The 18,060-nt window shown below is 23.6% G+C and overlaps 1 protein-coding gene across 1 annotated transcript; it reads right to left on the bottom strand.

Moving 5' to 3' along the window:
• Nucleotides 1-752: 752 nt before the first annotated feature.
• On the bottom strand, nt 753-14,981 carry LOC112779428 (very-long-chain aldehyde decarbonylase CER1). The gene is made up of 8 exons (XM_025823695.3): nt 14,831-14,981; nt 13,974-14,197; nt 11,078-11,310; nt 8,264-8,483; nt 4,128-4,503; nt 3,222-3,530; nt 1,859-1,954; nt 753-1,373 (listed from the first exon to the last, which is right to left on the bottom strand). Exons 1-8 carry the CDS (start codon nt 14,888-14,890, stop codon nt 1,020-1,022), a joined length of 1,872 nt encoding a protein of 623 aa, XP_025679480.1. The 5' UTR covers nt 14,891-14,981; the 3' UTR covers nt 753-1,019.
• Nucleotides 14,982-18,060: the final 3,079 nt, after the last annotated feature.

Raw genomic sequence — 18,060 nt, forward strand, 5'->3', positions numbered from 1 at the left:
ACAGTTTCTTTAACAGTTTCTTGATCACTCTTATGGTCAATTATTGCTTTGCTATCCTCAATAATATGGTGGCAGCTGGAGAGAGAGATGAAAAGGGTGTATTAAAAAATGGGAGTGAAGAGAAAGATAAAAATATTTATTGGATATTTGACCTCTAATTTTATTTATATAACATTTATATATTATCAGTAATATTATATAATTAATAAATATTATTATTTTTGTTAAGTATTTTGTCAACAAAAATTTGTATTCATATTTATAATAAGTATTTACATATATAGATGAAGCACATAATTTATATTTATATTTATCCGAATTTGTCCATTTAAGTCAATACAATTTGTATTTATATTTATATACATAAATTAATAAAAAATTTACTTATTAAACATAAATTGTACTTTGCTAGCTAAAATTAATAAAAAATATAGTTATCAAGAGTTTCTGATTTATTATATCTAAAAATGCACAATTATTTTAGCAATAATTAATAAAGTAATTTTAAGTTGTTTGAATTGATTTTCAATAATGTTAAAAGACAATATCTAAAATTACTTTATTACATAACATAACATCTATAATTTTCTATACATGTATTTACACATTTATTACATTTAAAATTATATAAATTATTCTAACAATAATAATTAATTAATATAAAATAAAAGAACTTTAAGTTATTTGGATTAATTTCTTATTATCTTCCAAACATTATAGAATTTCTAACATGGTTCCCATACATACTGTAATTGAAATTTGAAAGGTAACATAAATATATTGATTGAAGTAGATCTCCGGATATACATACATATATAATATATAGATATAGATAACTACGACCAAATATCCAGCCATCATCACTTGCTTATAATTAATTAACTTCAGCACAATACATAGCATACCATACTTAATTTGATTGTAATTAAGAAACGTAAGGCAATAACTACTAGCTGGGAATAATACCCAGCCACAAAGCATTGATTATATTAATTAAGTATATGGGGTAATATAATTAATTAAGTAATTACTGTATGATTAGGGAGATTGAGAGGTTGGAAACCATGTTGAAGAGTTGCATTCCAAACCATGTCAATGTTGTGCATAGTGTAGCCACATTCATGTTCATTCCATGCTTCTAATGAGTGTACTATTCCAGCTATGCGCCATGCACTCATCACCCTCCTTGGCAACCAATCCTCGCAAGAGTGAAGATTTTCAACAGAATTTGGAGCAACCATTGATGGGGTGTAATGGTATGAGCAATCTTTTCGATATTTCTTTGGAGGGAACTGAGAATATGGAATAAATAATGTTCCTTTTGGTGCCTTCATCTCTTCCTCTTCTGTCAATCCTTCTCCCACTAACCATACCTATATACATATCCAATAAAATTCATTCAAATTATTGAAATCTAAGAAACAAGTACCTTGTTGCTTTTCATTGTTGATACATACCTTATTGTATGTTAGTGGAATCAAGTACCTTAGAATAATTTCAACTTATAAGTTGAACATCCAAAAGTAAAAACTGAGTAAATTTGGGTTAAATTTGGGTTATTATAATAAAATAAAGTTTAATTACTTTGTCATTATCTATAATTTTATCGAATTTTTAATTAAATTTTTATTTTTTTAATATATTTTTGTACTATATCAAATTTTGTAATTAAGTATTTGCCATGATAAAAATGTCAAAATCAATAAAATATTTCACTAATTCTAATATTTTTGTCACGGTAAAGAAATTTAATATGATATAAAAATTCAATTAAAAAAAAAGTATATAGGAACATAATAAAAAAATTGATAAAATTATAGGAATCCACAAAATAATTAATCCATAAAATAATTATTACCGTCTGAGTGAAATTTAGGGCAACGACCAAATTAGCTTCAGAGCTGTTAAACGACTTCTTGAGCTTCACATAATCATCCTCATGCATTGTAGCAACCTAAAACAAAGTTAACAGAATAGAGAAGTGTTTAGATTTAAAATCTCAAAATAAATATCATTGCATTGAAAAATTAATGTATTTAAATATTGTATAAAATTTTAAAGGGTAAAATATACTTTTTGTTTCTAAAGTTTAACAAAAGTTTTAAAAATATCCTTAAGTTTTATTTTGTTTCAATTTTGTTTTAAGAAATTTTTATTTGCATCAAATATATTCTCGACGGCTAAATTTTTTAAAAATTTTATTAATTTAAGACCAATCTAACAATAATACATGAAAATTATGCTTTATTTACTTGTGTTGAGAGTTATTTTTATGAAATTGTTATTGAATTGGTCTTAAATTTTATAAAAAAATTAGCCGTCAGGGATATATTTGATGCAAATAAATTTTTTTTTAGATAAAATTGAAACAAAATAAAACTTAAAGATATTTTTAAAACTTTTGTCAAATTTTAGCACCAAAAATATACTTTACCCATTTAAAAAATTTAGATAAGTTATATGCAAATTAAGGATTACTCTTATAGGGTATATTCTGGAGATAGAAATGTGAGTCCAATATAGGACCCAAAAAATTTAAATGCAATGGGTAGGACATTAGCTACTAATTTATGAGTTTAATTATATATCCAAAATATTTTTTATCTAAATACATTAATTTTTGGATAATATACCAAAAACAATGTCCAACATTTATTTTAAAACACATAAATAAAAGATATACAAATTTAATTGAGAAGCTAGCTAATTTTAACTATCGATTAATAAAGCGGGCTCATTTAAAGATAAAAAAATAATACATGTACACAAAAAATTAGTTACTATATTTATATATAAATATATATAATATATAATAACTAAATATCTGTGTTATTTAACTTATTTTAAATATATATTTTATATTTTAATATATATTTTATATAACTAGCTGATTTAGTAACTAATATTTTATGTACAGATAACATAATTATTTAAATTAGTCATTATGTATTATATATAAATATGTGTGTTTTAATTTATTTTAAATATATATTTTATATTTTAATATATATTTTATATAAATAATTAATTTAATAATTAATTTTTTATATACACGTAATATAATTGTTTAAACTGTATATATACATAGAAAATATCTTTAAAGTTTAGAAATATTTTCTGTGTACATATACTATTTTTTAAAAAATTGACTAAGAAAAGTTGCAACATTTATTTTAAAACATAGGGGTAAAAAATCAAGAAAAATTAGAAAGTTGGCTGACCTTAATGCCTTGTTGGCACAATTTGAAGGCAATGGCATAAGCAACCTTATTAAGTTTTCCCCTAAGTAAAACTTGAGTTGTTCCTTTAGGAATAGTGTTAAGAACAAGAGCAACTACAAGGCTGCTTCCATCAACAATTTTCACTTTTAGCTTTGGATGCCTACTAACATATAAGCCTCCATATATGTTGAGTTCTTCTCCTTGATTCATTAGGCCTAGGCTCACCACTTTTGTGCCTTTTTTGTCTGCTTCCAAAATTGCTTCCTCAATCATTTTGTTGATAGCCACATTTTGCCATTGCATCAAGTACTACACACAATCAAATAAATAAATGATTTGGAAAAAATAAGTTAACCAAGATTTTTTTTTTTTTGTTATTTTTTAAGAGTTCAACGGATATTAATTATTAAAAAAAATATATTTTCAAGTTATGAACATAAATATATATTAAGATTTTTTTATAATGTATGTTGTGTTCATTTTTTTCTAATTTTAATGTAAACAGAGATAATCAGATTGAACTACTCATCTCGGTGTGTAGGGTTATTTGTTCTATTCCATTTTAGTGGTTAGGATTATTTGTTCTATATATTAAAAAATTTATAAATATTTAATAACAAAAATAATAATAAAAAAACATGTAAAACTTATCTTATTTTATTATAATAATTAATAAATATTAAATAAAATAAGTTCTGACTTTTTTTTTATTTTCCTAGCATTACCTTAAAAAATTCAACCCCTTATTAACAATTCAATATACAAAATCAGTTTATATACTAAAATATATTGACTTATAAATGTACCAATCTTTTAATAAACAAATGTTTCAAACTGAAAGAAATAACATATTAATTAGAAGTGCATGTTATTATGTGTAACCCAAAATATCATATTTAGTCATACCTGGACACTGTACTTTGGGATCGCCCAAGTTTGAAGGTTAAGTTTGTCCAATTGGTTCCTCTCAACAATGAAGGTTCGACCATAGACCCATGTGAGGGTCATGGACCACGCTGTCACGGGCCACATCAACCACAAATACCATTTCGTCGCGAAGGGGTTCGAAGCCAAGTACGCAAACCCGAGCCGAAGATGGTAGATCGACTCGGGTTTTGTGAGATGTGTTATATGTACCACTTCTGGTATTTCTTCGCGACGACTTAGCGCTTTGATGTGTAAGTCGTCGGAAGATTTATCAGTGGTGTTGTAGATGTAATCATAGAGTGGCATGAAGAGGGAGTAATTTGTTCTGAACTGGGTGTGGTGCAAAGAATGAAATCTGGGAATAATGTTATACATAATGCATGATTAGAAGAGAAATATTTTTGTTTATTAACAAGTTTATTTTAGAATTCATTAGCTTGTAATCATAGAATGAAATGTTATTTTGAGTAAAATTTACAATTAATTTTAGATAACAAAGCGATGTGTTTCAATAAATAGCTACACATAAAATATGCAGAATATTCCAAATACAAATCAATTCTCACTTTAAATTTTTGATAAAAAAAAAAAAATCAGTCTCTATGTTTTTTTTATAGTAGTAAATCAGTCTCTATGTTATTTAATAAAAATGTAACAGTTGTTAAAAAATTTCAAATAAATTATTCTATATAAACAAATTATTTGATATAAAAATTAATTTATCTAACAAAATACAAGTTTAAAATTGATTTAATGAATAAAATTTACTAAAACTTAAAATGTCATAATACAATTTTTTGAGAACTGACTTAAAATAATACTCCAAAATAATTCTCTTATTAGGAATATCACGTAGATTTTGTCATGAGTTGTTTGACATTAAATCCTATTATAACTGACTTTTTCCCCCTTAAAGGTTAATTTGGTGTATGAGTTGAGATTTATTGGTGTGGCTAGCTAACTCGAGGTTAAATAGTTGTGTGGGGTACATTTTTGTGATTAGGGTTCTTCGTATCTATTTTCTGGTTGTTTATGATATTTTTTAATTCAATAAGTAAAAGATTAATTTGTCGTAGATCGAAGTTTTATTAAGAGTTGTTTGTGATTGGCTAATGAGCTATTGTATACATTAGGCGAAATTAAAATTTTCGACACTTATGTAAGTAGAATAATAAACTAACCACTAAACCAACTCAAATTGATTAAAATTTTTCATATCTTATAAAAAAGATTAGTATTTTTAATTTAAGTTTAATGTTTAATTTTATCTTTTAAAACGATAAAAAATAATAAAATAAATTATAGAATAAATTATTATTTTTACTTATAAATATTTTAAATATTGATAAATTTATCTACAAAAAAATAAAATTAAAATTATACTTATAAAAAATAAATCTAAACTGATAAAAATATAAAATTACTGAAACACTAAAAAGTTATCAAAAATTTTTAAATTATTTCTTTCACAAACTTTAGTTTTATTTTCAAACTATCCTATCCTTAACCTTGATCAACCTCACCCCTATCCACGTTTATGAATCTCATCACACTTGGCATACATATCAATTAGTGAATTAGAGAGTTCTAGCATCATCCACGTGACCCTTTAAGACATCGCCAGTAACCAAATTCGTGAAAGACACATCCTCTCTCAGAGAACTTTTATCAAACAACTTCCTTGCATCACCCACCCAATTCACCAACATTAGTGTGCATAGCAATAATCGACGTGTGTACTTGGGGATAAGATTGAAGTCCAAACTTGACGATTTGTTAGTGCTCACAATACTCATATATAGAAATAATAGTTTATATTAAATTCTATGACTTATCAGCATTTAGAATATTCATAGATAAAAATAATAATTTATACTAAATTTTAATTATTATAAAAGTTTAATAAAATTTAAACTCAAAATGTTAATATTCTAACTTTAAGAGATAATATTCAATTTAATTTTTAAAGCTTTTGAAACAGATTCTTAATATCTGATGTAATTTTTAAAACTAAATTATAACTTTTTAAAAATTTATTTTATGAAAAAATTTAAAAAAATACTTCTCCCACAATAAAAATTTTTTTTATCACATTTTTTTAAATAAATATTTTTAAAATTAAAAAATTAAATACAAAATTTAATATAAATAACTCTTATTTAATTTTTTCTTAAAAAAATTACTTAAATTGTTTGTCCAAATTAAACCTAAGCAACGACCTTAATTAGTTCCTAGACCATCCAAATATTGATCATTAATAACGTATGTTTATATGGAGCCGACATTTTTTGGAGAAAAAGCATGCACATTCCTATTTGTTATTTTAGAGTGAATACCCCACCTGATAAGGATTACGAGGTTTTAAAAAAAAATATCTAATTCGGTCTCTAATATTATTTTTGAGATTGATTAATTTTTTTACAAAAAAAATAACATCAACTTTTTTGACACAAAAATTAATTAATTTTATAAAAATAAAACTCAAAAATTAAATTGAATTTTTTTTATTAAAAAATTTGTTGTTTTTCGAAATAATTATCAAAAGCGTTTAAGAGTTTTTTTTTTTTTTTGGTTATTTTATGTCATCCAAAGAATTAATATTTAGCATTAGATTAAAAAATCTGAATATGTAAACTCTCTGTTGGACCAACGAAAGCTACATAACCTGTATATGTTTTGACCAATAACTCCCACGAGAAACAATTAATATGATGTCTGGTAATTAATAATAATAATAATGTTTTTCTGTTGTTATAGAAGGCTGCCAGCAGTGACAGTTAGGGGGATCCTCAGAAACTGCATTTACTTAACACCCAACCTCGTGATATTTTAAGCATGGCCAGCATGGCTTTCTAAGCCATTCGGGTTACATATATTCTTTCCTAGATAATCATTTATATACTTTTATTTAAAAATTTAAATTTTTAGATAAATATATATTATTATGATATAATAACAGAGATTTGTATTAAAAAAAATTGGAATACAATTTTATTATCTTATAAAAAAATAATTAACATAAAATAAAAAAGAGATAACTACTAATTTACTGTAACTATAATTCTAAAAGCCTGATCGAATCGATTTAATTGGATTAACCAAAAATCAAACATCTAACTGGATCAATTTAGTCAAAAAATCTGTTGCAAAAGATGGATAAAAAAAGTTTATAAAATAGGTAAAAAAAATTGATGAACCAATTGAAATAGGTCTAATTTTTGGAGAAATCGATTAAATTGTTTTTTAAAAATATTATGGTTCTGAGAGTCAAATAAAATCGGCCAGTTCAACTTGGTCTTGTTCACATTAAAAATCAATCAACAATAAATCGATTAAAAAACAAAAAAAAAATTAACAAAAAATTGGTTGATTGATCGAAGTGATACATTTTTTAGCGGTTAATTAATTTAAAATAATAAAATGTAAAAATTAATTTTTATAAAAAATTATATATTTTATATAGAAATATATTATTTTATTATATCCATTTTAACCCTAATTGAATATTTAAATATTTGAATCTATGATTTTACTAATTCAATGACTGAATCGATTTTTAAAGTTATACTACATGACCAACAAAATATATATTTCCACAAAGGCATATTATTTTCTTATATCGGACTGATACCACATAATCAACAAAATTTATTATTTTTGACTTTTTGTCCAATATTTAGTTGACACTTTAAATTCAAACTACTAAATTTTAATAGTATAAACATAAAATATTAATTTCTTAATATTTGTCATGCATGCGATTAAACCTTTAGCTTTGCAATTGAATTTTGAGAAGGTGGATAAAAAGTGAGGATATATGTGATTAGGAATAAATGATCATTTGTATTCATAAAAGATGAAAATGCTGACATATGTATTCATATTAAATCGAAACTAAACTTGTACCCACGCAAGATGTTCTTCGTATAACAAAAGTATCCTGTCTTTGGAGGGTTGAAGTGCCGCGTAAGATACTTTTGTCACATAGAGGACATCTTGCGTGAGTACAAATTTAATTTTAATCTAATATAAATACATATGTCAGTATTTTCATCTTTTATAAATACAAATGGTCATTTATTCATGTGATTAATAATGAAAGAAAAGAGACTTACGAAGGGGTGTAGAGAAGAAACTTGAGAGGAGGAAAGAAGGAAAAGAGGGAATGGGGAAGGAGCTCGAAATTGCAGTGACCCATATTGTTCATGAAATCAATGTAAGTGACATATCCAAGCATGGCCCCCACTGATGCTGTTTTTGTGAACACTGCTGTCAGCTTTGGTATCGCAAACAGCATAAAATACGCTATGTGTTCTGCAAATGGATGTATCACAGCTGCAATCATTTTAACATTAATTAATTCTTATGTTAATTATTTAAACATCAAACTTTTCATGTAAACCACACCAACTTCTGTTATCATTAAATCCCTAAACCCTAAAAACTCTTATAATATGGAAAGAAATTAAAAAAAAAATAGTCGAATAAAAACTAGGAGCTAATTAATATAAAGAATTTATAAATCTAGACTCCATCTGCGTTGGACAACTTACATTAGAACATATCTCTAACACGTCCTTTTCTTTTGTCAATAAAATTCGAATTCTAACCTTTTTTATTATAAAAATTTAAATATTATATTATAAAATCACTTTTTTAAATTTAAATAGATAAAAGAAGATATATAAATATTGAATACTTATACCTCTAATGTAATAAACTTCTTGTTTGTAGAGAATAAATGAAGGAAAATATTAGCCGAGATCTTTTATTTAATTAAAGAATGGTGGATTTTAAGATGATATAGAATAATATTACCTTATAATAAAATAAGATATTTTAGTTAGGTTTAATTATTTTGTTAGTCTTTATAATTTTATAATTTTGTAATTAGATTTTTGTATTTTTTTAATTAGATCTCTATATTATTTTTAATTTTGTAATTAGGTCATTTTATGTTAAAATCATTAAAATTAACAGAATATTTCTTTCAAAAAATATGTTATCAAAAATCTAATTAGGTTCTTAATTACAGATACTTTTAATTTACGAAAAAAATATTTAATAAACTCTAACATTTTTTATACTATAAAAAATTTAATTATAAAACTAAAAGTAATATAAAAATTTAAAAAAATCTAAAAACTTAATTAAAAATTTGATAAAATTATTATAAAGACCAACATACTTTTGGTTAATAAAATTTATCATTCTTTTATTGGTTTATGATTATCTTTTCTCATATAGAGCATAATATCCCCACCCCCTAAAAAAATTTAAAAATAAAAATATATTAAATAATGGCTAGATATGGCCTCGGAAAAGGCCAGGGTAATTTGTCTTGAACTACAAAATAAAGTTTTAGTTATAATTATGTAAATAGACGATGAAATATCTAGAATTTTAGTACAAAATTACCTTTGTTAATTAATCTTTTTTTTTTATTTCACCATACTTCTTCATATTTATTAAGAATTTTATTCTAAGAAATAAAAATTTAGTTTTTATGCATTGTAAGTATAAAATATTTTAAATAGATAATTATTATATATTATCATATAAAAAATAACTAATTTTTAAATTTATTATTAAAATATTATCTAATCTAATTGGATATAATTGCATAATTTTTTTTATCAAAAATATTATTCGTATATTAAAATTAGCCATCAATATATTTATATATAAATACATGTGTGATTTAACTTATTTTTAATATATATTTTATCCTAATGACTAATTTTAGTGATTAATTTTAACATATACCTAGCATAGTCAATTTTTTGTACATATAGTTAAAGTAAAAAATAAAATAATATTATCTAATTGCAGGAGAAACATGTCTTAGAGAAAGAAGCAATATTCATATGGAGTGGTCCGTCACTATGATAAGTAACCTTCAACAATAATAACAATGACAGAATGCAGTCTGTGTTTCTATGAAAAAGGCATAACAATCCATCAAACCATGCATCCATAGAAATCAGAAATTCAGAATATAATGCATCACACTCGAGTGCTATAATAAGAATTAGTTAAGAGGGTAGAGTTGTTACTCTACTTTCAATTATCATATCTAAAAGACTCAAACAATTAATGACCTCCTGCTTTTAAATTGTTATATTGCTTTTCACTGTACGTCAATAATACGCAAATGAAGATAACTTTGTGCGAGTTTTTGTCATTATTTATATCATGGTTTAAGAATTTTTAGAATAAAGTATAAATTTGTTTTCAAATTGTTTTGAGTAACAACATTAGCCTTTAATATTTGTTTGTTGTTGAAAAAGTTTAGAGAATCAACTACAATACAAACCAACTCAAATCAATTCTTTATATTTCTAGTTTTAAAATTAAAAAAATTAGGATAGTGAGAAAATTTTTTTTATATATAATAAATTTTTTATTTTTTAACTAATTAGTTCTAATTTACTACCTTTCTAATTGATTTTCTAATAGAACTGTTGTTTATTATTCGTTAATTCATTTATTTTTAAATTGTGAGATAGATAAGTCCTTTTTTTAATTTAGAATAGACACTAAAATAGCCATATTATAAATTTAAAATTCATCATTCTCATGAGTTGAAATTTTAGAAGCTAATGATGACTAGTAAATAAATTATATTAAATTAAGATAAGAGACTATTGACCATTAAAAAATTGTGAGGGTCAATTTAAGATTTTACTTAAACTTTTCTAAAGGAAAGAGTCTATTCAATCCATGATTGTTTGTGGTTGCATTTTCTAAATAAAAGTGTATTTTTATAATTATTTTTTTTATATATATTTTTAATTTTAATATTCAAAATAATTGATAAAAATTTATAAAATTTAATTTCTATACTATTAAAAAAATATATAAAAATTATACAGAAAATAATACAAATAATTTTTTTTTTAAATAAAGTTGAAAATGAGAGTACTTACAAGTAATGGGCTCAGTGACAACAGAAGAATGGTGATGAGAATGGTATCTGGAGTAAAGGAAATGATGATGAAGGGCTCTGTGGAGCCAATAATAAAGGAACTCGACTGGACCCGCATGGAGAAGGAACACCATAATAACTCCATCTGTTCTCCACATTGGAAGATGTGATGCCCCATTCAGTGTGTACGCTGCTAGGTAGTATAGAAACCCATTGAATATTATCTGGTCATCCCTGCATCCATGCAACCAACAATTATCAAATCATTTTTTCTTGCTTTCCTATTTATTAAATAATATATTTAATTTTGATGTATGGGAAGTATAAAATTTTTTTATATGCATATCTAATTATGTATTCAATTACGTATTATTATATTAATAAAAATAATTATTTTTAATAATTAATATATGAATAATTATTTAAATGAATAAACATAAATAAATGACGGAATAAAATAGTTTATAGTGTGAATATATCAAAATTAAAATTTTAAATATATTAAATGAGTAAAGTATTAAATTTGTTCTGTATTGATCCTTAAGATTTAAAGTATTCTGTTTGAATTCAAAAAAAATTTATTTAACTTCAATATATTCTCACTATGAGATTAAAGTTAAATAATTAAAGAAACAATATCCTACATAAAAAGATATAAAACAAAAAAATATCACATCTAATTTAAAATTTTAATATATCAAATTAATGTATTTCTTATCTTATAAATTTTTATTTTTTATTTTTTTTAATATGAGACTAATTTTTTATGTTATTTACACTTACTACTTAACAATATATAAATAATACAAATGAGACTATATTTTTAACATATTTGTTTGAGTGATGGAAGATATTTTAACATTAGAATCACGACAAATATATTTGTAGATCGATGCATGGCATTTAAGAATGTATAGTAAAATAATGGTCTACAATTTTTAGGTTACCTACCCATGGTCCATGGATAACATGAGGTATTACCCTATGAGTTCTGTGCACAACTTAAAAGTGTTATGAATACAAGTCTCACTATCCCAGCTACCCTCAACTAATAACAGTGAAGAATTGATAGTCAACTAACATAACATCAACAATTACTATAGCTTCTTCAAAGGGGAAAAACTTATACACCAAATCAATTTTTAACCATTTAAATATATAATAATCAATTTTTTTATTATATATTTTTTCAATTCTATTTTTTAAAAGATTTAGAATTTAGTATTGAGATTTAAAATTTAAAAAATAACTGAAATTAATAAAAAAATAATTTAACTTTTTTGTTGAACACAGAATAAAAAGTAAAAGATTTTAATCGTATGTTTGATAGCTAAGGAATGAAGTTCTATTTAAGAGTTTGTCGTTGGTCAATACATTATTGTATGCAGCTTGTCGAATTCGAATCTCCAACACTTATTTAAGTGAATTAGCGAGCTAACCATTAAACAAACTCAATTTAGTCGTATATTGATATTTTTGGCGCATCATAACCTATGATGATATGGATCAAGAGGACCATACTACGATTTAATGATATAAGGGGAAAAAGTATCAAATCTTAAATAGGAAAACGAAAATAATGAACATGGTCCAGTTATTCTTCTCCGTGCAACGAAATGTACTATTCACGATGAATGCAAAATTTCTTTTTCGTATATAATGTGGGGGCAATTTCTATCTCCATACATTAATTCATAAACGAAAGAAAAAATAAATCATATATTTTTAAATGTTCATAAATGTAACGTGGCTTCCAATTGTTGGTGGAAAAACCTACGAATATCTTCTTCCTTGAAAAATGTGATGCAAGTAAAAGAAGAATAAAAAAATTATAGTAGTGGTCCAGGTAAAAATTAATTAACTATGTAGATCATATTAAACTTTTAAAATTTGTAATATAATCAATACATTATCTACCTAACATGTTTATCTTTCTAAGACAAAGTTTCTTAATTTAATTTAATTCTTTAATTATTGTATCTTATTATTAGAATATATAAGGTACGGGTTAAGTTAATATTAATTAATTATACTAATTAATACTATCAGTAGGCAAAACATCTCACAATTTAGTGAATTTGTTAGAGGCATCATTTGGCCCACTAATAATAAGTTAATAACAGGCTAATAATGCGTCTATCTAATTAATCTAATAAAGAATAATTATATGGAGCATGGACATTTATAAATAAGTTAATAGATTTTAATATTATCTTAAAATTAATTGGGTTTAATTTAACCTAAAAATCAGAAATTCTGATGGATATTATCTCACACGGATAAACTTTATAAAAGACTTTATCCCTAATGGATGGATCTGTTAAATATATAATTATTTAGTAATGTATTTCATTATGAGAAATGTTAACCAATTATCATAATTTATTGTTTTTAATTATCATTTAGTCATTAATTTAATTCTTTTAGTTTTGTAATTCAATAACATATTTTATCTCATACTTTTAAATATTAATGGCTAACTAATAAAAAAATAATAAATTCTGATAACTTTCTAACATTTTTTTTTATTATATCAGATTAAATTTTTGAGAGAAATTGTTTATTTTATTATATAATATTAAAACTTGATCGAAAAGTTTGAAGTTTGATTTTTTTTTATCCCAAAAGAGAAAAAAAAAACCAATAAGGCAAATAAAAAAATATTAAGCAAAATTTTAAACAAATCTGAAAAAGTTTTTATTTGAGAGATCTGATAGATATATAATGTAATCATTTATATATCACATCCTATTAACTTAAATTTTTGAAAAAAATAATTTACGATAAAATCGACTTATAATAATATTGCTAATAATTAAATAATATAAGATTTTGTGTTCATGCATGATGAGAGGTATATACGACGATAAAATATAAAATATAAAGTGACAAGTTACCAGTCTCTTTCTCTATCAACTTGATCAAACTCAATTCCCTTGTCAACAATTCTGGCATTGCCTTTAGCAGTTCGGTAACGAGAGAGTGTGATCCAAATCTGGTTGTGAAGCATCCTCCATAGCAAAAATGGCACAATCAGAAAAGTGGATATATCCCTTTCACTCTTATCCTTCACAAACATGCAATATGTGCTATGAAACGCAAATGGTGCTAATACCAGATACTGCAAAATTAATTAAAAAAAATATTAGTTAGAATTTCTATATTCTAAAAAAATAATTCGGTGCATAAACATTACGCGTTAATGCAAAGTTTAAAGAACGACAACATTTAATAAAAAATATAATGTATACAACTTAAACTGATAATTATAGCTGAAATATATATGAGAAATTTTTAAAAGACGAAATATACGATGATACGAGAAATTATGTCTGATAAAAGATTTTAAATTAAAAATAAAAGAACACAATATACTTGAGTGTCCCTACAAAATTTTTATAATTCTCTCTAGTCATTATCCATTAAATATTTAAATGTGATGTAAATCATAAATCATACATATACATACCATTGTCTTCTATAGAATCTTGAGCTAGAAAAATGTGACAAGGTACAATATAGAAAAGTTGCATAACATTATTGTCTTCATTGAACACAGTATGTAGTGTATGTATGTGACAAAACATTATTGAAAACAACACAGCATGTATGTGTTTATGTACTTTGATTGATCTCTTTGAAGATGAAAATAAACCCTAAATTCATCACACACTGACAATAGTGTTGGTGGGTGGGTGCATTATAAATGAACCAAAAATATATAACATCTATTTTGAGATATATATAAGATAACCTTAAAGCTTCCAAGAGGCTTCCATGGCCAATCAGTGAGTATTCCAGGCCTTGAAGCCATTGCTTAATTTGTTTGGGGAGAATAATGAAGATAGATAGTATATGTAGTGTTCTATTTCAATCTCAGGTCTCTGAATACAAAAGAAAATGGAGTGTGATGGCTTTTATTTATAGATGGAACTTGTTAGAAAGAATGCTACTTCATGTTGGAATGGGTGGGTGATTTTATCTTTTTACCTTTTAGGGTTAATTACTAATTTAGTACTTGAAAAATTCAGTGGTTGACAAAAAAGTTTTAAAAAAAAATGTTCCTGAAAGATGTTATCAATAAAACAGTTTTAAATGACTTAAAAATATGTCAAAATAAATCAATAAATATTATACTTTTTATAAGTAATAAAAAAATTTTATATTTGACAACGACTTATTCATTAGCTTTAAAATTTTGTAACAATATTAGAATAAATTTTTAGAAAATGCACAAAAAAATTTAAAATAAAATTTGATCTCTAAATTTTTTTATTTTTAAAAAATGTGGTCATTCACAATAAACAAATTTAAAAAAAAATTACTTGACAAAAATTATAAAAATTTAAAGATGAAAGATCTTATTTTTTTAATAATAATTCTAAAAATTTGTATCAAAATTTAATTTTTAAAGTTAATTTTTTAAATATATATTTAATATCTAGTGCTTTTTGTCATTCTTTTAGAGACTTATTTATTATTATCATTTTTTAAAATTTATTTTGTCAATAATACAAATTTTTTACTATTATTTTAATAATTTACTCTACCTTTTACTACATATTCAACAATAACGGATAAACCACTAAAGTTGTCCCTGTTTTTTTTTAAAGTTGATAAAAATATCCTTTATTTTTGATAACCATAAAAATATTTTTAAAATATTATAAAATATGATAAAAATAACTAAAAAAATATTATTCTTTTATAAATGATAAACGATTTTTATATTTAACAAAGTGCTTATATAGTTGATCTAAAATTTTGTAAAAATATTTGAATAATTATTTAAAAATACATTAAAAATCATAAAAATCAATCTCCATATAATTTTTTCTTTTTTTCTTATCCATTAACAAAAAAAAATTGCAAAAGAATTATTTAACGTAAAATTACTAAATTAAAAAAAAATTCCCTATTTCTAATCATAGTTGCAAAAATTGCACTAAAATTTAATATTTAAAATATTTTTTGCAAATATATATTTAACATTGAGTATTTTTTTATCATGTTTTAAAACGTTCTAAAGATATTTTTGTCATTAATAAAAGTGAAAGATATTTTTATCAACATATTTAAAAATTGGAGGTAATTTTAACAGTTGACCCCAATAATAATTTACCAACCAATCTTAGCAGCCACATTATGAACCATCACATGGGTAACAAGGCAATGTAATGCTTTTCATTTTTCCACAATATAATAATCCATAATTGATGCATATATTATAATCTATAATACTCACTATACGACTTTCCTGAATTTATTGCCATTCATAAACAAATTGAGATATGCTATGATTTCTTTTTGGTAGCAACTAGCATGATCTTGTTGAGAAAGTGAGATTCGTTAATATAGCATGTGTTTTAATTGTTTAATTAAATAAGAAAATATGTGTTGAATATTTTAATGAAAAGAAATATTGTTGAGAGTTTTTTATTTTAATTTTTTTTATAGAACCTCTAGTTTATCTCTTACGGAATTAGTTGGAAATTTTTTAAATAAAATAAAAACATTAGTCGTCCTTTATATTATTTTTTATAAAGAAAATGTTTTTAAATATATTCAGAAAAGATTTAAAATTTTGTTTACATATAATGAATAACAACTTTTAGAACTTATAATTTTGGAACTCTATTTAACAAATTAAATTTCCTACTGAAATAATTCAAAAAAAAAAAAATAGGTTGTTTGAACAGGGAAGCAAGCTAATATGCTATGTTGGATTGTTGGTAGGACCGAGATTGTAATATAGAATTAATGAATTATGGGATATGAGTTATTATCATTTATTGGCCTCACCAAATTCCGGTATGGGTTGGAACGAAGAAGACTGCAGAATGGAGCCATTTAATTAAAAGGCTACTACTTCTAGTTGTATATTATAGTTTTCGAAACTTATTTATTTTTTAAATGTTTGTAAAATTTTTTTAATTAAATTTATCTTTTAAAAATTTTAAATGAGTTATTTTGTTGTTTCTGTTGTTAATAATGTTAAAATTTGTTGACGTGACACATTAAATGACATCACAACACATATATATTTAGTATACTACTCCAAGCAATACACATATAGTTTTAATTGATGGCTAACATGATAAATTTATGTAATTAAATTAAATCAATTAAGATTTCAATGCTTTAAGTTTTTCTTTTAAATTAGATTTTGATTTGATCTAATTTCATAAACTTATTACGTTACTAGTCAATTAAAATCCCTATATATGTGTTGTAGTATCAATTAACGTGTCTCATTAATAAATTTTGGCGTCATTAACAAGCAATTAATTAAAATTTTTAAAAGATGAATTTGATTAAAAAATAAGTAATCTTTTGAGAACAAAATTAATCTTTTTTTTTTATATAATATAGATACATTTTATCTTAATCTACTACGATAATTACAATAGTTATAATATTTTAAAAAATATTACTAAAAGTTAAAATAATATTTTTTATTATTTAATAATATTTTTTAATTTAAAAATAAGAAATATTATTAAAATATAAAAAAATATCATCTTAGTTTTAATAATACTTATATAATCTACATAATCGTTGTTTCTACTAGAATCCACGTATAATATACATTCTTTTAATTAAGTGCTACACTTTTGAAGACTACTCACTAGTTACGTTATTCCGATCCATCACTTTCACACTTTTGCGAGAAGAGTTCAATCATATGAAAATGGTGAGTAATATCTATCTATTCCCAATTATATATGACTCATGTTAATTCATGTATGACCATACTATGTTTTTTCCCCTATAAGGATAACATTATTTGTGTTGAAATATCAAGTGTTAGATGTGAAAAATTATATCAATTCAGAATGGATTAAGTGAAGTGTGCAGAAAGACCCATAGATTTTTGGGTCAAGTTTTTTTAATCTTTGGTAAAACTCTTGATAAGATTAGACCCTAATCATACTTAAATCTATTAGTATGATTGATAGATTTTGATTTTTTACTTTAAAATAT

The sequence above is a fragment of the Arachis hypogaea genome, chromosome 19 (genome assembly GCF_003086295.3).
Source record: "Arachis hypogaea cultivar Tifrunner chromosome 19, arahy.Tifrunner.gnm2.J5K5, whole genome shotgun sequence".
Classification (NCBI taxonomy): Eukaryota; Viridiplantae; Streptophyta; class Magnoliopsida; order Fabales; family Fabaceae; genus Arachis; species Arachis hypogaea.

Coding starts and splice junctions, on each gene's coding strand:
- LOC112779428 (XM_025823695.3), bottom strand. CDS start 14,890: ATGGCTTCAAGGCCTGGAATACTCACTGATTGGCCATGGAAGCCTCTT. Junction 14,198..14,830: donor AGCCTCTTGGAAGCTTTAAG/GTTATCTTATAT, acceptor TTAATTTTGCAG/TATCTGGTATTAGCACCATT. Junction 1,955..3,221: donor TGTGCCAACAAGGCATTAAG/GTCAGCCAACTT, acceptor ACTTTGTTTTAG/GTTGCTACAATGCATGAGGA.